We start from the raw sequence: 24,687 nt of genomic DNA, 5'->3' as shown, positions 1-24,687 counted from the left end.
TAAACAATGTACTATTTGCTGGAAGTAGAATAATTATCCAAATCATGTAATGAGGAGCAAAACAAAGCAATGAAACCTAAATGGGATCCAAGCTTCTACTGACAAGCAGCAAAGTTCATATAAGACAGCACCTATGGAGGGTGTCATTCTCTGGAAGAGGATTAAAATCCTGACATACACGTCTGTGTAGTAAGTACAAAAGTGAGGTGAATCCAGAGAAGATATCAAACAGTCTTTATTATAAACAAGCTGAATAACGACCCGACATAGCTGTGTTTCGGCACGAAAGGCCTGCCTCAGGGGTCCAGTAAATCTCTAATGTTATGGCAAAGCATCTAACAAAAGAGTATGGTCAACATCCAAGTCGTTGAATCCTCAATGGTACACAAAGGCTGAGCTGCAAAAAGTCGTCTGAACAGCTTGGGTCCGTGACACTGGTCAGATCACTTTTTTCAGCTCAGCCTTTGTGTACCATTGAGGATTCAACGACTTGGATGTTGACCATACTCTATTGTTAGATGCTTTGCCATAACATTAGAGATTTACTGGACCCCTGATGTAGGCCTTTTGTGCCGAAACACGGCCGTGTCGGTTCGTTTTTCATCTTGCTTATGATAAAAATTGTTTGATATCCTTTCTGGATTCACCTCGCTTTTGTACTTACTGCCTACGGTTTTGTGAGGTTTTGCTCCTCCTTTGTTTTTATCTTATACATGACTATGTACCAGTTTTGTACTGAGTCCATGTAAGTGTGAAGAGAAGGATCTCTTGCATTTTCTTCTGTAAGGGTTCAATAGCATTGCTGAAGTGTTCGATATGGGAGTTACTATATCAACACGTCTCTGATAAGTAGGGAGTACAGATCTTCTGCAAAAGGGAGCCTAAAAACTGAAGAAAATAGGCCCAGTATGGAAACAGGTAAACAGAAATCTCCATTATGTTTTTACCCTCCTCAGCAGATAGAAAAACAAAATGCAGGATTGCTTAAGACGTCAGTAAGGCTGGGCAGAGGATCTATGTTCTTAGCCATTGTATGGTATAGGAAAACCCATTTCTGACCTGTATGTTAAAATGTCCTGCATGACAATTTTTAATTTTAGCCACAACAAAGGAAACTAATGCAGTTCTTTTTTTGTGTCTAGTAGACCTTTCTACAAAGCTGGAGTAGCTTGAGATTCTTTCTGAATTGTGCATGGTACAGAGAGAAAATAAGCTCATGGCTAAACACAGGCTTGGTTGCTGCTGGGATTAATGTATTTATCCATTGTGAAATGATATGAAGGACTGAATCAGAATATTTCTGCCTGTGTCAGGGATGGCACAGGAACACTGTTTTTCAGCTGTATGTGTTTGGTTTGTCTTCCCCTAACTCACTCCCCCCCTCCCCCCCTCCCCATTTCACATTTATAGTTAGGCTTAACAAGAAATACAAATATTGCAGGCACAGGACTTTTGATCAATTTAGATGTTCTGCAGTTTATTGGTGTGCTGTCCTGGAAAGGTAAGCCACTGTACCTGCAGACCCAACTTTTAAAAGGAACATTTAAAGGGAGGGAGGAGTGCAAGCGTTGAGTCGGGGGTAAAATTGCATGTCTGACTAATGAAGTGAATATAGAACACAATGATGGAAAAAGCCCATCCAGCCGATTTAGGTTTCAGTGGCAGATGGGCTGGATTGTAGCAAAGATGCAAATGGAAACAAAAAGGCACTCACAGATTTCCAAGGCATGATGCGACACCAGTTCAGCCAGACGGACGATGAAATGTGGAACATTCGGCCATGCTGAGTGCCCAAGCCTAGGGATAAAATACCTGAACCGAGGATTGCTATAGCTGGAAATGTTTTCAATGGGGGTAAGTCTGTAAGGGACATGAGCTGGTAGAATAGTGTTTTATGTGCTCAAGTGGGCTTTTAGAACATGTTCCCAGGGGTTACACATGTACACACAGATGCATAGGGGGGTAATTTTGCATGTAAAAAAGCCCTTATTAAACTACCCCAGGGGCTGCCTGTTTAATGGCATGCACAGCGCCAGGAAAGTGCCTCTTTTCACACAAACCGCCCGAAGGTATTTTCAGGGACAGATATTGGTCAGAGCATGAGTAGGGTTCTGATTTGCATGTGTTTATAAAAATATGCATGTCTACGTACTTTATACACATGTCCCTGGCTTCATTCTAGGCATGATTTCTGCTGCTTTACCATTAGTATTGTATAAAGACATAAGCTGATTTGTTTACCATTAACCCTCATAAGGAGTCACTTTTAAAAAGCATTTCAGTATGTGAAGCATGTTGTACATGAATAAAATGACTTGCGTAGAACAGAGGATATACGGGCGTATAAGTACATGTGTCAACGAGATTGTTCATACTATCTTTTCTCCACATGTAGGCATTCCCAGAGTGGAATTGCAACCTGCATATATATTTTATTAGAATATATGTACATACGCACACCTCTCTTTGTAAATTTGTGTGCGACTGAGGATACATCTAGGTGCCTATAAAGGTACATGGGTGCCTACGTTATTTATTTATTTGATGCCTTTGTATCCCACATTTTCCCACCTCTTTGCAGGCTCAATGTGGCTTACAATACATCATGAGTAACAGAAATACATGAAAAAGTATACATTTAGTGTTAACTGAAGGATTTGGGGTAGCATGATAATGATAAAATATGATAGTAAATTAACAAACAAACATATTAAGAAGTATTTAAGAAATATATAAGAGTTGTATAAGAAAGTATACATTTAGTAGTAGTTACAGGATCTTGGGTATCATGATAATGAAAAAACATGGTAGTGTTTTGGCAAGTAGATATAGTAGAGGCAGTTTTGAATGTACGTATAGGAGTTTATATTTATTGATCATTGCTGCATGCCTTGTTAAAGAGATGAGTCTTCAGTAGAACTCAGAAGTTAGCTAATTCATAGATCGTTTTTAATTTGCGCGGCAGCGCATTCCAGAATTGTGTGCTCAGGTAGGAAAAGGTTGACGCGTGCGTTAGTTTGTATTTGAGACCTTTACAATTTGGGAAATGACGATTAAGGAATGTGCGGGATGATTTTTTTAGCATTCCTGGATGGTAGGTCTATTAAGTCTGACATGTAGGCTGGTGCGTCTCCATGAATGATTTTATGAACTAGGGTGCATACTTTGAATGTAATACGTTCTTTAAGTGGAAGCCAGTGCATCTTTTTTCGTAGGGGTTTAGCGCTTTCATATTTTGTTTTACCGAATATGAGTCTAGCTGCAGTGTTCTGAGCTGTCTGAAGTTTCTTGATTATTTGCTTTTTGCAACCAGCGTAGAGTGCATTGCAATAATCTAGATGGCTGAGTACCATTGATTGTACCAGGTTGCAGAAGACGGTTCTTGGGAAGAAAGGTCTTACTCTTTTTAATTTCCACATTGAGTGGAACATCTTCTTAGTTGGATTTGGATTTTGCTCACACCTTTTTTCAGTAGTAGCTCAAGGTGAGTTACATTCAGGTACTCTGGATATTTCTCTGTCCCAGGAGGGCTCACAATCTAAGTTTGTACCTGAGGCAATGGAGGGTTAAGTGACTCGCCCAAGATCACAAGGAGCAGCAGTGGGATTTGAACCAGCCACCTCTGGATTTCAAGACCGGTGCTCTAACCACTAGGCCACTCCTCCACTCCTGTTGAATAGGCAGAATGGGGCAGGATTGGCACTTAAGCACATACAGGCTGATATTCAGCCGGTGGCAGTCGGCATTTTTATGTCTGCCACCGCTGGCTGTATTCTCAGATATTCAATGCCAGGCCTTGTCTGGGCACTGGCATTGATTATCCGGTTCTATGTTGGCCGCTAAAACTTATGAGCCCTTGACCACATAAGTTGATCCGTTTAAAGATAGAACTGCTATTTATGTGGCCCAATTTAAGCAGGTATCTTATGCGGTCAAGGGCTGAATATTGGCACTTAACCGCACAAGTGCCATCTCCAACACGGCCCCCCCCCCCCCCGGAACACCCACAAATTAGCCAGCTGCGGTTCAGGCACAACCACGAATATTCTGCGGCACTAACCAATTAAAGTGCCACTGAATATCAGCGTTTAGCTACAGATGAGCAATTTAAGCGGACAGAAGCCTCTCTTGCCCGCTTGAATCATTTTGACTATTGGTTGGATACTTTATAAAAAATGAACACATGTGCCTAGTCTTACCAGGACACGTTCTTATGTGCCGTCAGGTTGATGCTGATTCTTAGCAACCCTGGATAGTTGTCCTGAGCTGTTTGGTGTTCAGTCGGGCAGCTAATCATTGTAAAATATCTGAATATGATAAATGTAAACTGCTTTGGGTGTACCACAGAAAGGCGGTATATCAAATCTATCTATCGCTTTGCAGGTCTTCCTCTTTTGTGTTGACCTTCAACCTTGCCAAGCAAGATGTCTTTCTCTAATGATCTCTCTCTTTGCATGTGTCCAAAGTATGAAAGTCATAATTTTGTCATTTGACCATCCAAAAAAGGCTTAGTTTGATACATATACGCATACAAAATTGCACCTTTCTTGGAATAGGTGAGAATATGTGCACCTACTTTTCTCTAGGGTAATTTTCTAAAGGCAACATGTGCCCATGAGGCAGGGCTGCCGAGAAGGTGGGAGGCAAAATTCCCCAATCTCACCCGGGCCCAGCAATCTTTTTCTTGCTGCCTGCTTTCAGGTCCTCCCCTGCTCTTACGTACCACCCAGGATCCAGATGATTGCATTAGTGCAATATCACGGTAATTCAATCATCTGGGTCCTGACTCCCGGCTTGGACAGGAGCAGGAGAGGACAGACCATGGGAGCAGGCATGCAGGAAGCGGCTTGCTGGGCCCTGCCCCCCCCCCCGGAAGCAAAGACAGAAGGGCAAGGGGCGGGCAGGCAGGTGGAAGCGGTGGTATGAATGGGGAGGGGGTGGTGCGATGGGGGGCAGCTTGCGGTGGCCCAGCTATGTGCCTCATTGGACCTGCCATGAGGTTTGATGGCCTAGGTGCTCTTTTATAACATTACTTCTGGTATGTGTATGTATGTGTACATGGTGAAGGAATCTGTGGCAGATCCCTACTTGCTGTGGCCAAGTGTATATTTCTGTGTGGCCGCACTAATTCTTATCGCTCCTCCTTCCTCGCACCCTATGGACTCGACCACAGAGTCTGATTAAATACATGGCCAGGCGCTACTGCCCTCGAGGCTTCTTTTACAAAGTCGCGCTGCCGATTCTCGATGCGGCAAATGAGAGGAAGCCCATTCAATTCCTGTGGGCTTCCTCTCATATGCCACAAGGCTTTGTAAAAGAAGCCCCTGGTGTTTTAATGGACAGCACTGTAATGCTGGTGCAGGAATAATCTCCTGATTGCATAGTTCTATTTTAAAATAGAACTAGCATTTTTACAATATTTTGAAAGCAGAAATCTCAAGCCATTAGTACTCTTGTATCAATTTCAAATTGTACTTTAAGCTGCTTCCCTGTGGATACTTGTGTTTGAAAAACCATGATGTGTCCACAGGTTCCTGCTTGACTCTTCCATGATCTGATTTGGGGCTCTTCTCTGAACATTGCAGCAGGAGCCTGATAGAAATAGAAAATCTTCCCTATGGCACTTTCTCAGTAAATGATATTTCTCAAGCCTCAGTCTTAACAGAACTAGAGCCCTTTCCAATTGCTGAATCTTTCAAGAACATATTTTGATAGGGTGCCCTAGCTACATCATAATGGCGAAATGGTGATGGCACCCTAGGTGTTAAGGGAGCTGTCAATCAGCAATGGTGTCTTAAAATAGCAGGAATTTCAAGATCTAGTTTTAAGAAAGAGAGGCACCTGAAGTCTGGGGAGTGTTAATGAGCCCTCTGTTCAAGTAATCCTGGCAGGGGTTTTATATTTATCTTGGTTTTGCTGACCTAGCTGAATCCCTCCATTACTGATTGTGACTTGTGAGGACCAGTTGTTGTTTTCCCAGTGTTTCAGAGAGCTTCATTTTAAGATAAAGGGAGAAAAAGGAAAGGGTGTACTCCCTTTCTGTGGTTACAATCAAAGGGAATGGGACTTAATATACCGCCTTTCTGTGGTTTTTCCAACTACATTCAACGTGGTTTACATATTATATATAGGTACTTATTTTGTACCAGAGGCAATGGAGGGTTAAGTGACTTGCCCAGAGTCACAAGGCGCTGCAGTGGGAATCAAACCCAGTTCCCCCTGGATCAAAGTCCTCTGCACTAACCATTAGTGGTTGCTTCCATATTTTATTTTAATGAGACTGCATGGGACAGATCAAAAAGCAAAAATAAATGATGTGGGGTTTTCATGGTATTTGTAAAACACAGCTAAAGAACTGGGATGGTTTTGAGATGGTTGCCAAGGACTTGAAGCACTGAAGAGGGGAAAAGTGGGAATTTGCTTTGCTAGCAAGCTGACAGATGTAATAGCTACAGTGCCTGCAAAAGGTGTGTGGATATAAAAATGAATGATCTGGGAAGCACTTGTTAGGTTTTGCAATGCTTTCAAGTTTATTTGACATGCATTTAAAATTTGTGGGTCTATTAAGTTTTACCAGTGGGATTTGTTTTTCACTGTAAAATGTCTATAGATGCAGCTCAAGATAGTAGGCCATGTTCTCACGTACAGTCAGGAAACAGCTTTTGTGTATTAAAAGATCCATTACTAATGGTTAGCGTACGCTATCTGCTACAGGATCAATTTCTACATCAGACTGTGCATTCTTAACCGTTAGTAAATGACCTTTTTTTTAATCAGACACTGAATCGACTTGGAAGACCACTGACAGTATAGGATCAATCTGTTCAATGATGACATTAGGGGGTGGGGGACATGCAAATAGGCAGCAGCCCAGGAGCCCCAGGACGCCACAATCTGAAGAAGACACAGCTTGCCAGTGAGGTTTGCAATCTTTTCCAGTGTCTGGGTCTGGGTCCCACCTTGTCTAACTTGGGCCTTGAGAGTATTGATATTCTGCAGGCTTGTGGTGTTACTAAACAGTGGAGCTCTTGGGAAATGACAGTTATGACATCCAGTGGATTTCCAATGTATAAGAACAAATAATGGTAGCACTGGGCATTAGAGGCATCTCAGGCTGATTCAGAAAGTTTTTGTAGTTGAAATGAGACATGGGTGTGATAGAATCGAATAAAGAATAACCATACTGGGTCAGACCAATGGTCAATCTAGCCACAAGTACCTGGCAGAAACCCAAATAGTAGCAACATTCCATGCTACCAATCCCAGGACAAGCAGTGGCTTCTTCATATCTATTTCAATAACAGATTATGGACTTTTCCTCCAGGAACTCGTCCAAACCCTTTTTTAAACCCAGATATGCTAACCACTGTTACCACATTCTCCGGCAATGAGTTCCAGAGCTTAAGTATTCTTTGAGTGAAATACTTTTTAAAAACAAATAGGAGGAAATACTTCCATGTAGTTTCATTGAGTGTCCCCTGGTCTTTGTACTTTTTAAAAGAGTGAAAAATCAATTCACTTGTACCCATTCTACACCACTCAGGATTTTGTAGACCTCAATCATATCCCCTTCAGCTGTCTCTTTTCCAAGCTGAAGAGCCCTCCTCATATGGGAGGAGTTCCATCCCCTTTATCATTTTGGTCGCTCTTCTTTGAACCTCCCCCCCCCCCCCCAAACGATTGCTTATTGAATTTTGTGTAGACATTACAAAAGGAACATTTTATATATAAACAATCAAGTAACAATAACCATAACAAGTTAAGGAAATACAAACTTCTGCGGATGCTGCTTTGCAAATAAGTGCTAACATTGCTAGAATGAAATATATTCTTTGAACCTTTTCTAATTCTGCTATATCTTTTTTGAGATACGGCACCCAGAACTGAAGGCAGTTTTCAAGATGAGGTCATACCATGGAGCGATACAGAGGCATTATAATATTCTTGGTCTTATTTTTCATCCCTTTCCTAATGATTCCTAGCATTCTGTTTGCTTTTTTGGCCATCACCGCACACTGGGCAGAAGATTTCAGCGTATTGTCTACAATGACACCTAGATCTTTTTCTTGAGTGCTGACTCCTATGGTAGTCCCTAGCATCAGGTACCTAGGGTTTGGTTTATTCTTCCCAATGTGCATCACTTTGCATTTGTCAACGTTACATTTCATCTGCCATTTGGATGCCCAGTCTTCCTGCAGTTTTTCACAATCTGCATGTGTTTTGACAATTCTGAATAATTTTGTGTCATCTGCAAATTTAATCACCTCACTCATCGTTCCGATTTCCAGACTATTTATAATTATGTTAAATAGCAGCGGTCCCATTGAGAAAAATGGGCATTTAACCCTTCCCTCTGTTTTCTGTCCAGTTACCAATTCCTAATCCACAGAAGGACATTGCCTCCTATCCCAGGACTTTTTAATTTTCTCAAGAGTCTCTCATGAGAAACTTTGTCAAAACAGAGAGCATTACAGAAGCATCTGGCTTGTGTATAATAAATCTCTTCCCTCTTTCTCTTTAGCTATAGAGAAATCACATCCATGTAAGGCACCTGTCTCAGAGCTCTGAAGAAGATCTTATGTTCACAAGTTGAAAGCCCAGCAGCTCAGATTTTCGCTTTATAGTATAACATGGACCCTTATATAAGCAGCATCTGAAAGCTACTGACTGTGGTTTTGAGGCATATAATACAGAAATTGGGGTTTTATGATAGGTGGTATACAGAGATGGTCAGGGCTAGCCCAACAATTGGGAAAGACTAGGTGGTTGCCAAGGGCAGCAGCTTCTTGAGAGTAGCAAAGAGAAGCTGCAGTAAATTAAAAAAAAAAAAAAAAAGGCCCTGACAGCCACACAAACTAAAAAAAAACCATCACCACGTGCTTTAACCTGCATTTTCCTAGGATTTTTATATGTTGCAGTGGTATAGCCATAGGTGGACTTGGGCCTACCCAGTAGTGGTGCACTCATGTCAGGGCTGGAGTTGGGATGAAGGGCAGACTAGCTCCCCGTGGTCTTCCCCTACCCCCCCCCCCCCCAACCTACCTTAACAGGTGTCTTTCTTCATGAAGTTTGTCCAGCAGCTGGAGCAATTCACTCATGTTGCCTACGGCTGACCTGGAAGCCTGCTGCACCCCGCCCCCTCCCTCCTGTACAGCTTCCTGTTTCCGATTGGACAGAATGTGGCAGAGGGAAGGCTATGGGGTCAGCTGCAGGCAGAATATGTGAACTGCTGCTGCTGCTGGTATTCCCTAAGAAGAAAGATAACTATTAAAGTAGACTTGGGTGGTGGGGAAACAGAAATGGAGGGGAAACAATGCTGGATCTGGGGGTGAGGGGAGAAAGAGGTGGTGGCTAACTGGAGGGAGGGAAGAGAGAGGGGGTAATGTTGAATTCAAGACTCAAGGAAGGAAGAGAAAGTAATTCCTGTATCTCTTATTTGTCCTGTTTGTCCTAATTAGATTGTAAGCTCTGTCGAGCAGGGACTGTCTCTTCATGTTCGAGTGTACAGTGCTGCGTACGTCTTGTAGCACTATAGAAATGATAAGTAGTAGTAGCAAGTTGGTGGACAATGGGAGAGAAGAGGAGGGAAGTGAGAGGGAGAGATGTTGGATTTGGGGGTGGAGGAGAAAGAGGGAGAGAGAGAAATGTTGGATCAAGGGGCAAAAGGTATTGAGGGAGAAATGCTGGACAATGAGATGGAAGGAAGAGAGAGAGAGGGAGAGATACTGGACTAGGTTGGGGCTGAAAGGAGGAGAACGGCTGGATCACCAGGGGGTCAGAAGAAACAGGAAGATACTGGGGTTGGCATGGAAGGGATAGGAAGATGTCAGGCTACAAGGGTGAATAAGGGGAGGGGAGGAAGCGAATGCCGGACTACAAGGGTGGAGGGAGATGTTGAGAATGGTGAAATGTGAGAGAGCCAAGGGTGAGGGGGTGGCAAGGATATGAGTGAGTACAGGGGGTAGAAATGTGGTAAATGAGTAGATGAAAGATGGAAGGGAATAGAAGGCTGGGGAAGGAGTGAGTTGGAAGTGGGAGATCTAGAGGGTGAGAGAAGGGGGATAGAAAGTTGATAGGTAAGTGAAAAGTTAAAAGGAGGAGAAGGGTGAGAGGGTGAAATTTGAGTGGACAAAGAGGTAGAAAACTAAAAAGGAAAGATTAATATTTCAAAGACAGGTAGTGAGAGAATGGACCAAGACAGGAAGAGAAAAGACTAATGAACAGCAGCCACTGGAAGTACAATTAGCAGAAGACATATGGGAAATTAGAAAAGAGAAACTAAGACCAGCATGATGGAAAAATAAAATGTCCAGACAACAAAGGTAGAAAACATTTTATTTTGAATTTATTAATTGAAATATGTTAGCTTTGGGAAATGTGTATTGTATTCGGTGGAAAGGGAAATGCAGTTCTGTTTTTATTTCTCCAGTGTTGCAGTACATTGCAAATTTAACTTCTTGGCATTCTTAGTTCAATTTTTGATCAAATATTTTTATTTCTAATTTGTGATTCCTTGTTCTGAATTTGATGAGGATCTGTCGTATGGTAGTAATGGCGGGTGGGAAGATGCAGGGGGGCAAGGAGGAGAGGGGATCAGGAGTCCCCTCCTTATTTTCTGCCCCAGCATGTCTAACACTGGCTCTGACATTTTCTGTAGGTGGTTGGGATTCCCAAACCCTGCCCGCTGAAGTTCCCCAAAGGTGGCCATAACTTCCCTTATACCAAGCTGGGCGGTCAGCGGCAGCATCCTGGAGTCACTGAAGTCAACAAGTGAGCATGCGGGGGGTGCTGGTGTTGGTGGCTCAGGGACACTGCTGCTGACTACTAAGCTTGGTAAAAGGAAGTTCTGACCACCTTGTTTATAGTGGTCTTCAGAGGAGGTCTTCAGCTGATGAGGCTTGGAGAACCTCACCAGCTAAAGTATTTATATTTTGAGTTAGCAGGCACTTGAGGGGAGACTAGGGGCAGAGAGGGGGGGAAGGACAGGAGTGGAGAGAAAATTTTGTGGCCACCCAAGATTGGTCTCAGGCTCATGCTCCTGGTGTGTTGAGTATGATTGTTGAATTTAATTATCTGGGGGGGGGGGGGGGTGGCAGAGCTGCAGGTTAGAGGCCTGATATTTAATTGAGAAGCAGTGAAAGGCAGAAGGTTCACCTATGGCACCCCCTACCCTTGTTTCATCTGTGAGGCTGACGGTATGGCCACTGGTTAGATCATTGATAGGAGAAACCTGGAAAATTAAGTTACAGTCCTGCTTCCCCCCCCCCCCCCTTACAAAGCACAGTGGGCCAGATTCAGTAAGAGGTACTCATTACACCGAATGTTTTGGGAAAGGGAAATGGGACTTGATATACCACCTTTCTGAGGTTTTTAAAACTACATTCAAAGCGGTTTACATATATTCAGGTACTTATTTTGTACCAGGGGCAATGGAGGGTTAAGTGACTTGCCCAGAGTCACAAGGAGCTGCAGTGGGAATCAAACTCAGTTCCCCAGGATCAAAGTCCACTGCATTAACCACTAGGCTACTCCACTAGCAACATTCCATGTAGAAGCCTGCACTTGCAGATCAGCAATGCGGCCGCGCAGGCTTCTGTTTCTGTGAGTCTGACGTCCTGCACGTACGTGAAGGATGTCAGACTCACAGAAACAGAAGTCTGCGCGGCCACATTGCTGATCTGCAAGGGCAGAGGGCAGGCTTCTACCTGGAATGTTGCTAGTGGAATAGCAACATTCCATGTAGAATCTCAATAGTAGCAACAGAATCTCCAATAGTAGCAACATTCCATCTAGAATCTCAAACAGGGAAAGGGAAATGGGACTTGATATACTGCCTTTCTGAGGTTTTTTTGCAACTACATTGAAAGCGGTTTACATATATTCAGGTACTTATTTTGTACCAGGGGCAATGGAGAGTTAAGTGACTTGCCCAGAGTCACAAGGAGCTGCAGTGGGAATCGAACTCAGTTCCCCAGGAGCAAGGTCCACTGCACTAACCACTAGGCTACTCCTCCACTCCACTTTTGGAATGCCCTGACCCACCCATGGCCATGCCCCCTTTTTGGTTTCACTCAAGACTCTTTGGGCTAGCAGCATTACAGAATAGTGAGTAGGCAGATCCACACACGTCCAAAGTAGTGCCAGTTAGCATCAATAATTGATTGTTAATGGCTCATTAGCTAATTAGTTTGTGCATGGATCTTGGTTCTGTGTCCAAATTTGGGCAACCTAATAGAATCCGAGCTAGTCATATTGAGGATCATTTTGAATAGTCTCCATCATTAGCAACATGCACAGCCACTCATTATCCCGCACACACTGCCGCTAGCTTTCAGAAGGAAAGCACTGTTTTCCTTTTGAAACAGCAGCTGAATAGCAGATGCATAAAATGCCCACGTAGTTTTGTGGGTGGCCAAATGAGCACAAAATAACACACAATACATTTTGAAAACCGAAGGTGCATGCTTTGTTTCCATGACCAAAACATGTCCGGAGAACACTTCTTTTTAAACCCAGCTAAGACTCCCACGCAAACTGTTAGCCTGGCATGAGAGGGCAGTTTTCAAATAGGGTTGTTTATCCAAACGAATGACTCTTTAAACAGCTTTCAGGATGTTACATGCGCAAACATATTAAAGCTTTCGGGTGGGTGGGGGGGGCTAGGGCCTAGGAAGGTTCTGTCCTCTGTTTTATATAACAGTGCTTGTACTAAGAATTGCAATAAAAAAATGACTGCAGAAAGCTAAGCTAGACTCTTGCAGTAGAATTGCACTGCTTATGTCTAACTACTACTACTACTACTTAACATTTGTAGAGCGCTACTAGGGTTATGCAGTGCTGTACAGTTTAACAAAGAAGGACAGTCCCTGCTCAAAGGAGCTTACAATCTAAAGGACTAATTTGTATAGCATTACTAGGTGTACACAGACACGTGAAAAAATGGTCTCTACTCAACAGAGCTGACAGTTTGTTTATTTGTTACTTGGTATACTGTCTGGTCAGTGGGCACAAGCAAAGCAGGTCACAGACTAAAAAAAATAAATAAATAAGAAAGAAACTACAATATTCCAAACAAAAAGAAGGAAAAGAGATTAGAGAGGAGGTTTAGATTGCCAAACTGCCAAATCCCCTTCCTTGATGCATCCGCTTAGCCCTGGAATGCCTGAGGAAAAAAAGGTGAGTTTTCAGGGCAGATTTAAATGAGGGATAAGACAACTCTATAGAGAAAGTTCCAGAGTGCAGGGGCCAAGGCAAAGAATGCGGTCTTCCGAGTTGAATCAAAATATTTACAAAATACTGATGGTATGGCAAGATGATGTTTATAGGCTGAACTAAGAGCTGGGGCAGGGGTGTAAGGTATTTTCAGTGATGAAAGATGAGGAGGGAGCCTGTGTAGAGTGCTTTGGGAGTAAGAGTGCGAACTTTACTATAAGAAAGATAAATAAGAGATTAGGGCCGTTCATTTACTATGGCAAATGATTAAAAACAATATGGGTGGGTATGAAGAGGAGAATAAGGGGTTAAAATTTGAAAGTGGCATTAGAGAGGTAGGCTTTTAGGCTGGATTTCAGTAGGAATCTATTCCAGGCATATAGCACAGCAATAAATGGGTTCTGGTGTTAGCAGTGGAGGAGAAAGGAACAGATTAGAATAGCAGAGGGTTATAGGGAGAGAGGAAAAATAATGAGGAGCTAAGACTGAATGAACGTAGGTCAGTAAAAGAAAAAAAAAGTTTAAATTGTATATGGAGACAGGGAGCCAGTGAACTAACTTTGAAGGTTATATGAGTGAGTGAGTGGAAGATAAGTCATGTGGCCACATTTTGAATAAGATGTAAAACCATTTATACCAGCATATACACAAGAACAAGCCAAATTGACAGAGGCACTGCCTGATTTATTGAGGCATGAGCCTTAAAAGACCAGAGTCTGAGGAGGTGGACTCAGTCCTCAAAAGCTCATGCTTCAATAAATTGGTTAATCTATAAGGTGCCACCTGCCTCTGTCTGTTTTGTTACACCAGATTAACTTGGCTACCCTTTTAAAGTTTTTATTGCATAAGGAACAGGTAAATTGCCTTCAGACATTGAAAGGCACTCAAAGCCAATTTTGCCCAAGTCGCTGGGTGTAGTAAATATATATATAGGTCGATATTCGGTATGGTTAGGCCGGAGAAGCTCCTGCCTGCTTAAACCATGCTGAACAGGCTGACCACCGTTATTCAGCAGTGCTCAGCCAGGCAGCGCCACTGAGAATCGATTCTGACTGCTCCAGGACTCTCCGGGCTGTTCCAGGGCAGACCTGTAAGTTAGCAGGCACTGGTTATATTTAATGTCCGTACCTGCATACCTAAGGGGACAGATAGGACCACATACAATGCAATCCTATCTTTGCCTGGTTAACTCATTTTGTTTTCACCATAGATTTCTAAAACAACTTTGGAAGACTGAGCAAAAATAGGTTAAGTATGAGAATGCCGACACTGAATATCAGCCAAGTCTACCGAAGACCTCAAATTCAATACCAGTGCCCAGACATGGCTTGGCATTGAATATGTTATCTTATGTGACACAAAAATATGGTCTCTAGACAATGCTTTAATAGTACAGGTTTATTATGTAGCTTAAAAGACTAGACATGGCCATGTTTCAGCCAACCGGCCTGCCTCAGGAGTCTTTACAGGGCAATGCGAAACCCTCTCCTTTTTGTGGGAAAGTAAAAGACCACCGAACTGTATTACGCAATGCTCAAAGAAAAAAGCTATGAAAGATTGACAGCCAAGTGTCTCCTTTTCTGAATCATAAGGCGATGCTTGGCTGTTGAACTTGCGTAGATTTTTTTCTTTGAGCATTGCGTGATACAGTGGCGGTCTTTTACTTTCCCCGGCAGACACTGTAAAGACTCCTGAGGCAAGCTAGTTGGCTAGTGGAGGAGTGGCCTAGTGGTTAGGGTGGTGGACTTTGGTCCTGGGGAACTGAGGAACTGAGTTCAATTCCCGGCACAGGCAGCTCCTTGTGACTCTGGGCAAGTCACTTAACCCTCCATTGCCTGCCGCATTGAGCCTGCCATGAGTGGGAAAGCGCGGGGTACAAATTTAACAACAACAAAAAAAAAAGAAACATGGCTGTGTCAAGTCTTTTAGCTGCACAATAAACCTGGACTATTAAAGCATCATCTAGAGACCATATTTTTATGTCATCTTCGCTGTGTCTTGTGTGATTTTGAGTGTGCAAAGACTAGTGTTATTCTGTGTCTACAACGATGTTATGTTACATGCTGCTTCTATTCTGCAATAACCAATAATAGTTCTATGAGAAACAAATTATTCATAAAATACCTTTAATATAATTAAGTAATAATATGCTACTGTAATTCCAGGAGTATTGTTCCTGTTGTTCTTTTGACTAAGTATGTTTTAAGATTCTTTCGGACTATAAAATAATCTGGTATGACACCAGTTGACATTGGTAGTGAATTCCATACAAACGCAGCTTGGTAGTGTAAAGAAGAGTTAAATATTTTAAATTTTTTAACCAGCTTAGGCAATGGAAAACAAAGTAACATTTGATTAGGAGTCTTACTATGAGCACTGTTGAAAAGAAGTGTTATCCAGTCAACTAAATACAATGGGGCCTTTCCATATAGAATACGATGAACTACGTTACAGGTGTAATTCAGCCTGCAGTTGTCAGCAACTTTAAAAATCACCTAGGTGGCATTTATCATGTATTTTGGAGTTTCTGCAATAAAATGTGTTGTTTTTTTTTTTTTTTTTTTGGGGGGGGGGGGGGGGGTTCTTTTCCTTTCTGTGCACATAACCTGGCAAGTATTAACTAAATGTACATGACTTAAATGGTTTTACAGCTTATTTTATTGACCCCTGATGTAGACAGCAACCAAAACATAGTAATTTTAATTGAAAGATAATTGTGAATTATAGTTTTATATTTTTTAATAAATAGTCGACCTTTTACGGCATCCTTCACTCTTGTTCCATCATAACCCATCATCTGTAGCTTTTTCATGAACTCTTTGTTTCTGCCAGAGGGTTTAAAAATTCTGCACCTGCACCTTTCATTTACGTATCATTTATATAGTTTGCTAGACGTAGAGCTATAGAAATGCTAAGTAGTAGTAGTAGTAATTCTGTATATGGTGCTGCAAAAATTGGCACAGAAAGAAAATGAATGCTGGGCACCATATATAGAATCTAGCCTTTAACCTGTTGAGTAATTTTGCATGAGGATTTTTACATGTATAAAACAGGGTTTACATGCAAATTATCCTTTATGAAATTATCCTCTTAAGAGAGAAATAGTTGAGCGCTTAACCTTCTTAATACCATGTAGGGAAGAAGTTGAAAGTATAGAGCGAATGGGACCAAAACATTGGTGAGATCTAATTAATTCACTTTTTTTTAATTACTTATACAATGTGCCATGCTGATGAATTTTAAATTACTTTGGACTGCAGCAACCTTTCTGTGAGATGCCCCATCCAGTTTGTAATGCACGTACTTAGCTGTTGAGCTCATGAACTGATTAGGGAGAAGTTACATGTTTTCATCAGTGCCCACATAGTGCTCAATTTGAATGCATTATTCCTTCCTAGGCTTGAGAAAGGTGATGGTCCGAGCTCACCGGCAGGCATGGTGTTGGCAGGACGAGTGGTACGGGTTGACAATTGAAGACATCAGGCAACTGGAGAGGGAAGCGCAGCTGATGCTCGCCCAGAAGATGGCGCAGTTTAGCCTCAGCGACAGTGAGTCTGAACAACATGGAGCCAAAGAATCGCCCAGTGAAAAAGACGCAGAAACGAAAGTCATCGCTTCCATTGAGGCGGCAGATGCACCCTGCAATATTGGAGAATCCCTAGCAGGGAGGGCACTGACAAAGCAGTGGTCCACTTCATCGAGGTCATCCCGGTCTTCAAAGAGGGGAGGTGAGAGATTTTGCACGGTGAGCTGTATGTCCTGCTACAGTGAATCTAGGCTGACATTCAAAACAGCAAAAAAACCAAATTGTATAGATTTTAAAAAGGCAACGTGTAATTATCTTATTTTCCTGAGATATTCAGGGACACGCTTTGGAATGGATAGGCAGCTGATTGAAAATCCAAGGCCAAAATATTCCTCCTTCATTCTATAATTTAACAATAATTATGTGGTTATATAGTCCTCGAAAGAGCCAATAGCAATTTCTTTTTGTAAATCATCTTTATTAGATATCAAAGCACAAAAACAACAACAGAAACATAATATGTATGTAAACTTACATGCATACCCCCCCAATCCCCACCCCACCCATCTGATTTAAACAAGGTGTTTAGCAGTGGAAGGAATGTGTGTGCTATTCCTGAGGTGATGGACACGATTTGAATATTTTTACTTTGTAGTTAAGAAGACAGGTTGCCTGCTCTGGCCAGTCCAGGGTCCTCTTCTGCGTCCTGCCTCCTGATGTAACTTACTGTTTCCTTATAGGCAGGATGCAACAGAGACAGCCTGTATTAATCAGTGCTCGCCACCATCTTTGAGGAACAACACAGACACTGCTGTCTAGCTGACACCAACCAGTGCCTATTTTATAGAAGTCTGCTCCCCCTGAGATCAAAACCTGGCTACACCTCTGTTGGGGACAGGGGTGGGGGGGGGGGAAGGTTAATCTAACCATCAAAATGAAAGTATATATGCCTAATCTTTCCATTGTCTTCTGCCTGATGCTGCTCAGCTATACAGCATGCAAAGGGTCCCCCTAATCTGGTTGTTTTATGAGTGGTGGGTAATTTTATAATAAGTTGTCTTGTGTGATATTTTTAGCCTGTTTTACAAAAACAGAAGCACCTATGTGCCTTTATAAAGTATTAGAGGTAAAGTAGCAGACATCACAGCTAGATTGAAGCTGTGGACATTTGTGTCTCCTTAGGAGCAGGTGTAAGCGTTCTTTAGTCACAAACATGAGAGAATTGTGACTCCACCCCAGAGCACGCCTACACGGAGGTCTGTAAAAGCACATGCACCTTGTTACCATGCATACTTTTATGCGTGTAACTGCAGAAGTAGGTAGTTTTATAAAATCTCTTTTACAGACAGGGGTAAAAAGCCCTTTTTCACACAGGAAAAATCCTTTATAACATTTCGCCCAGAATGTGGGCTGTTGAACTTGTCTTGTATTTCAGTGTTGGTTAACTCTGGAAGCATTTGTCACTGAGGTACTATGAGATGCTAACTTGGTTCTCTCACATCGGTTCCTCTGAGGTAACTGTGGTTTTCTTCCCTAGACAAGGAAATTTACCCCCAGGTGCAGCACAGCTGCTTAAACCGGTTGGAAGTTTTATCTGTTGTGCACTATTTTTCTTGTTTGGAAGGAACTGCAGTATTTCATGTGCTCTTCCTGTGGTTTTCATGTTTGTGAGTAAAATTTTGAAAGTAGTTTTGTAAATTTGGATACATTGAAGGTCTTCAACAACACCTTTTTTCTACCATAATCCTTCAAATAATTTATAGGTAACGAGTTCCACTTTTTGTAATGGTTGTTGTAGTGGGATCTGCTTTATATGGAATTATATTAATTTGTGTGCCACATTGCAATGCTGTGTAAATATTTATATATTCCCTATTTAAATGGGTATTTTTGTCATGTTACTTTTATTATGCTCTTTTCTGAGCTTTCTGTTGCGTTATCTGTTAAATCATTCTCTAAAGGGTTGCCTTGCTCTCTCATCCTCTTTCTTGTGTGAGCTACCCAGTGGGCGTACCAAGGGCGGGGCGGTGGGGGAGGTCCAGCCCGGGTCTCAATGGGTAGGGGGGTGCTCTGCTGGCGAGTCCCTACCAGCTCCATCCACCCGGCAGCTGTGTGGTGCGGCATCTCGCGCGACTCTGCACTGCTGTAAAAGAAGAAAATCGCTTCGTCGGCCCCTCCCTCACTCTGTCCCGCCCTCGAGGAAATAGGACGTTACATCAGAGGGCGGGACACAGTGAGGGAAGGGCCGACGAGGCGATTTTCTTCTTTTACAGTAGTGCAGATTCGCCGGGTGGACGGAGCTGGTAGACAGGTGGGGACTGGGTTGGGGTTGGGGTGCCGTGTTACGCCGGGGGGGGGGGGGTGCTGTGTTGCCCTGCAGCCGGGGGGGGGGGTGCACGCAGCAGCGATCCGCCCCGGGTGGCAGTGAACCACAGAACACCACTGGAGCTACCGCTCTCTCTGGTTTTATGAGATGGATGCTAACGAGTGAATGGCAGGACTAAGGTAGCAGCATCTCTGTTCATGTGAGTTATTATGTGACAGAGAAGGGCCACATAACTTTCATGTTTACAAGTTAATATTGCTGCTTCAACGCTTGAGTTGCTGTTGGGTGAAAGCAAAAATATTACGCTCCCAGACCCAGGCATCACTGGCAGCTCCCGGGAGCTCTCAGTGACTAGGTAGAAAACTATGGTGCTAAGCTGTAACTTCAACAGCAAAGTCCTGGTGTTTCAGAGCAAATCCTGCATGTCTTATTTTACCCCTCATGGCTGGTGCTACAGAAATATTTGAAGAAGTCTATTGTTATAATTTTGAAATGAGAGTTGGGGTACAAGCAAGTTCCTCATTCTCCATTTAGATGCATTGGGTTTCTGTTCACCTGCAGAGGGTGATTTTATAACAGGGTGTCTGGTTGAAGAGGGCAAGCAGACAACTACTTAGACGCCTTTAGCACCTGCATCTTTATAAAATGCTGGAGTAAGTACCAGAAAGTGTGCCTTGGATAGAGTTGCGAGTGTAAATGTTTGTGTGTGAAGTTGGCAGGTATTGGAGTGCAGGGGTAGCCTAGTGGTTGGTGCAGGGGCCTGAGATCCTGGGGAACTGGGTTCAATTCTCACTGCAGCTCCTTGTGACCCTGGGCAAGTCACTTAACGCTCCATTGCCCCTGGTACAAAATAAGTACCTGAATATATGTAAACCACTTTGAACGTAGTTGCAAAAACCTCAGGCAGTATATCAAGTCCCATTTCCCTTTCCCTATTTGAGATTCTACATGGAATGTTGCTGTTGCTACTATTTGAGATTCTGGAATGTTGCTACTATTGAGATTCTGTTGCTACTATTTGAGATTCTACATGGAATGTTGCTATTCCACTAGCAACATTCCATGTAGAAGCCTGCCCTTGCAGATCAGCAACGCGGCTGCGCAGGTTTCTGTGTCTGACATCCTGCACATATGTGCAGGACGTCAGACTCTCAGAAACAGAAGCCTGCGTGGCTGCATTGCTGATCTGCAAGGGCAGGCTTCTGCGTGGAATGTTGCTAGTGGAGGAGTAGCCTAGTGGTTGGTGCAGGGGCCTGAGATCCTGGGGAACTGGGTTCAGTTCTCACTGCAGCTCCTTGTGACCCTGGGCAAGTCACTTAACCCTCCATTGCCCCTGGTACAAAACTAAGATTGTGAGTCCACTAGGGACAGAAAAAGTACCTGATTGCAATATGTGAACCGCCTTGATTGTACTACAGAAAGGCAGTATATAAAGAATCTAATAAGTAAAAATTAATACAATTAATTAAAGAATTTTATAATCGGCATGCGTACTTATGAACTCCTGCCTGGGCACCACCCAGATCACCCCCCCCCCCACCCCGTCCGTGCCAATCAACAGAGTAAATTCCATAACCTTATGGTGCTTGTGCCCCACCCAGACCCAGCAGTGCCTCTCAGCAGAGTACATGCCATCATGGCACGTAGTTTTATGCCGGTTGTATTTAAAAAAAGCCTATTTATATCCATTTGTAGTGACATATACGTGAAAACGACTTTATTTAATTCCTCCTTAAAAGGATAATTTTAGAACAGAGCACCAAGGTCACGTGATGCACGGCTAGAGGGTGGCTGTCGTCGTGCTGAGCTCCCCCCCTGCCTGAGATAGAACAGCGATAAAACGCATCGGCGAAATTGGTGATTCACCTGAAATTCAAGCGAAGTCCTGAGCTAATATCAGTGCAAATAAAACGCGACTCAGAAAAAGCGGATGGCAGCGAAATCGGGGAAAAAAGAGGGGACGAGAAGCCGGATCGTTGAATCCAAGATGGCGGACGCAAGGAGCGGGAGTCCTCCGACGGTGAGCTCCGCGTGGGCTGCAGAGGTAGCGGCAGAAGTATCTTTAATGCTGGAGGCTTCTGTAGATTTAAAACTGCAAAGAATCACAGAACAACTACAGGGAATAGACGACAAGTTGGGTGGAATTCAGACGGAGTTTGCCCAGTACAAACAGAGACTATCAGATGTGGAAGATTATGTGCAGAGACAGGAACAAGCAGATAAGACCCTGAAACAAAAAGTGGAACGCTTGGAGGCTAAATTAGAGGACCTCGAAAACAGGGCACGGAGAAGCAATATTAGAATGATAGGTTTGCCAGAAAATATCAAAGAAGCAGACCTGAGATCTGTATTGGAATCCTGGCTTCCTGCTGCACTTAATTTAACATTGGTAACAGGCCCGCTACGCGTGGAACGCGCCCACAGGCTAGGCCCTCTGCGAAGAGAGGATCAGAGACCCAGAGTGGTGATCTTTAAAGTGCTCAATTTTGCGCATAAGCAGGAGATATTTCGAGCGCTCAGGAAAGTAGAGCAGCTGAAATACGAAAATTGTGTGGTGCGCTGTTTCCAGGATTATTCCATGGCGGTTTCTCAGCAGAGGAGGGCATATCGAGACGTGTGCCAACTTTTGTTCACGAAAAAGATTCAATTTGCTTTACTTTATCCTGCCAGGCTGAAGGTTTGGTACAGAGGATCCCAACAGTTTTTCAACACGGTGGAGGAGGCGCTGAAATTTGCGCAGCAGGCTGTGAGAGCAGAGGGACCGGCATGAGTGATCCAGCCTGGTAGACCAGAACTTTCGAAATTTAACGAGAGTGCAAGATCTTGCTGCCTGATAACTATCTAAAGCTCGATATTCCTAAGAGAGCATTTGAAGAGTCCCATAACATATAATGTGATTTAATACAATGTTATTTAGATTATCTTTTGGGGCCTTCAAGATAAGAGTTAGATAAATGATTGTTTTGTTCATATGAATACCTGAGCTACACTTGAGTGGGAAGATAGTAGGGACATGAACAGTGTGATTGCTAAGGGAGCATATATAGGTGGGAGGGGGAACTCGCGTGACTGGGCTTCTCTTTAGGAGCCATGAAGGGTCTGACAGGGGATAGACAAGGGGGGGGGGAGAGGGAGGGAGGGGTTGAAGAGATATCCGGGAAGAATAAGGGGGGAAAATGTCTGGAATGGATGGTCGAGAGGAGGAGGCCTAAGGGCTGGGAGGTCTCCTCTTTTGATATTTGGGGAAACTAACCTTGCAATTCAAATGTATGACTACTGGATCTATGAGTTCACTTAAAATAGTCTCGTGGAATGTGGGGGGGGTTTCCTCCCCTATTAAACGAACTAAAGTGCTGCAGGAGTTACAGAGACAGAGGGCTGATGTGGCTTTGCTTCAGGAGACACATCTCTCCTCTGGAGAACATGCTAAATTTAAGAGGGGATGGGTGGGATCCTTGGTGGAGGCCCCGGCAGTGGGTCGGAAGGCAGGGGTGCTGATTCTCTTTCGAAAAGGCATTCCGCTTCGGATCGGCTCCGTCTGGGCTGACCCGGAGGGCAGGTGGGTATTGACTAAAGTAGAAATTAATGGCTGCCCGTTGGTCTTCTGCAATGTTTATGCCCCTAATGTGTTTAATGAAAAATTTTTGCAGGATTTGATTAAGAGGCTGTCTCCGCATGCAGAAGGAGGACTGATAGTGGGGGGGGACTTCAATTTGGTATGTGACCCTCTCATGGATCGCTCCACCCTAACTTGCCAGGGTCCGGGAGGGAGTCGTAAAGCGCTGTCCTCCTTATGTAAAGCCCTAGCATTAGTAGATGTCTGGAGGGTATTACATTCATCTGAAAGGGACTACACCCATCTTTCCAGGGCACATGGTTCTCAGTCCCGCCTAGACTATTTGTTTGTCTCACACTCCTTGTTTTCTCAGGTGCACAAGGCAGAGATTGGTCCCTATGCAGTCTCGGATCACGCTCTGATATGGTTAAAATTGACGAATCACTTGAAGGGTCGGGGCAATTGGATGTGGAGATACCCCCTGGAGTTGGTGAGAGATTTGAGATTTCATAAACACCTATTAAATAGATGGGAGGATTATACTTATCACAATGGAGCCCATGTAAATCAGCCGGCTTTGTTCTGGGAAACAGCAAAGGCGGTGCTAAGGGGAGATATCATTTCCTACTCAACGCATAAAAAGAGAATGCGAGATAGGGAAATTGTTAGACTGGGAGGTTTGGTTCAGAGGTTGCGGAGAATATATGGGCACTCCCCCACGGTTTCAAATAGAATGGCGTTATTGGAGGCGCAGAAAGAACTCAATGAGTTATTACATCAACGGGCGACCAAGACCCAGTTGTATTATAAATATCGCCTGTTCCAATATGGTAATAAGGCAGGAAGTATGTTAGCTAGAATGGTTCGTAGGAAGGAAGGGATCAACCGGGTCTCACAGTTGAAAACAGGAGGTGGGAAGATGGTGAGAGAAGCTAGAGATATTGCGGACACTTTTGGTAAGTTTTATGAGGCGCTATATGCATCGGACCGAGACGTAGTGTTAGACAGCACTCTGTATTTGGACAATTTAGATTTACCTAGCCTCTCTGAGCGGCAGAGAGAAGAATTGAATGCACCAATTATAGAGGGAGAGCTGATGTTGGCATTACAACAAAGTGCCTCTCATAAGGCTCCTGGACCTGATGGTTACAGAGTGGAATTTTATAAACAGTTTTACGATCAGGTCCAGGGGCCTTTATTGAATTTGTTTAACTCAATGGTGTCTAGGCAGACGCTCCCTGCTACATTTCGAGAAGCTCAAATTGTTGTGATACCTAAAGAGGGGAAAAATGTGATGGATCCGGGATCTTATAGACCCATTTCTTTGATCAATGCAGACGCAAAATTATATGCTAAGATTCTAGCCAATCGATTAGCACTGGTTTTACCATCCCTGGTTGAGGAGTCCCAGGTGGGTTTTGTGCGGGGAAGGACGGCAGTGAAAAATGTTCGATCTTTATTGACATCTTTAGAAGTTGTAGCCAAAAGCCGCCTTCCGTCGCTCTTAGTGAGTTTTGATGCGGAAAAGGCGTTTGACCGGGTCAGTTGGTCACATTTATTTGCGGTACTACGTGCTTATGGTTTTGAGGGTTTTTTCCTGGAAGCGGTCAAGGTCCTATATTCGGAGCCGAGTGCTTATGTATGGGTAAATGAGGAGCGCTCGAGATCCTTCCGGATCTATAGAGGAACGAGACAGGGATGTCCCCTGTCTCCTCTTTTGTTTGTTTTATCCTTGGATCCTCTTCTCCGAGAAATACTACAACACCCGGAGATTAGAGGTGTACAGATAGGGAATTCTGAGTTCTTGCTTTCTGCCTTTGCAGATGACTTACTAGTACATCTCACAGAGCCGCACTCTTCTTTACCAGCTCTCCTGGAATTATTTACGGAGTTTGGAGATTTTGCAGGGTTCCGTCTTAATTACAGTAAATCACTGGCACTGCCCTCGGTGGAAGGTCTAAAGAAAACGTGGGGAGAGAGATTTCCTCTTCGATGGGCACCGGGATCTTTCAAATATCTTGGTTTACATATCTCGATGAAAGTCTCAGAGCTGTATAGTTTGAATGT

At 43.5% G+C, this 24,687-nt stretch overlaps 1 protein-coding gene across 4 annotated transcripts in view; it reads left to right on the top strand.

Moving 5' to 3' along the window:
* The window catches only part of PITPNM2 (phosphatidylinositol transfer protein membrane associated 2), a 432,451-nt gene that overhangs the window by 288,926 nt on the left and 118,838 nt on the right, over window positions 1–24,687 (top strand). For all 4 annotated transcript variants that reach the window (XM_030220215.1, XM_030220217.1, XM_030220216.1 and 1 more), the window contains exon 6: window positions 16,611–16,940. In XM_030220215.1, the coding sequence (XP_030076075.1) occupies window positions 16,611–16,940 (330 nt within the window). The remainder of the gene's footprint in view (window positions 1–16,610; window positions 16,941–24,687) is intronic.

This window comes from Microcaecilia unicolor, chromosome 11 (assembly GCF_901765095.1).
Source record: "Microcaecilia unicolor chromosome 11, aMicUni1.1, whole genome shotgun sequence".
In the NCBI taxonomy this organism is placed as follows: domain Eukaryota; kingdom Metazoa; phylum Chordata; class Amphibia; order Gymnophiona; family Siphonopidae; genus Microcaecilia; species Microcaecilia unicolor.
The sequence above is the reverse complement of the archived record's forward strand: the minus strand, read 5'-3'. Positions and strand labels throughout refer to the sequence as shown.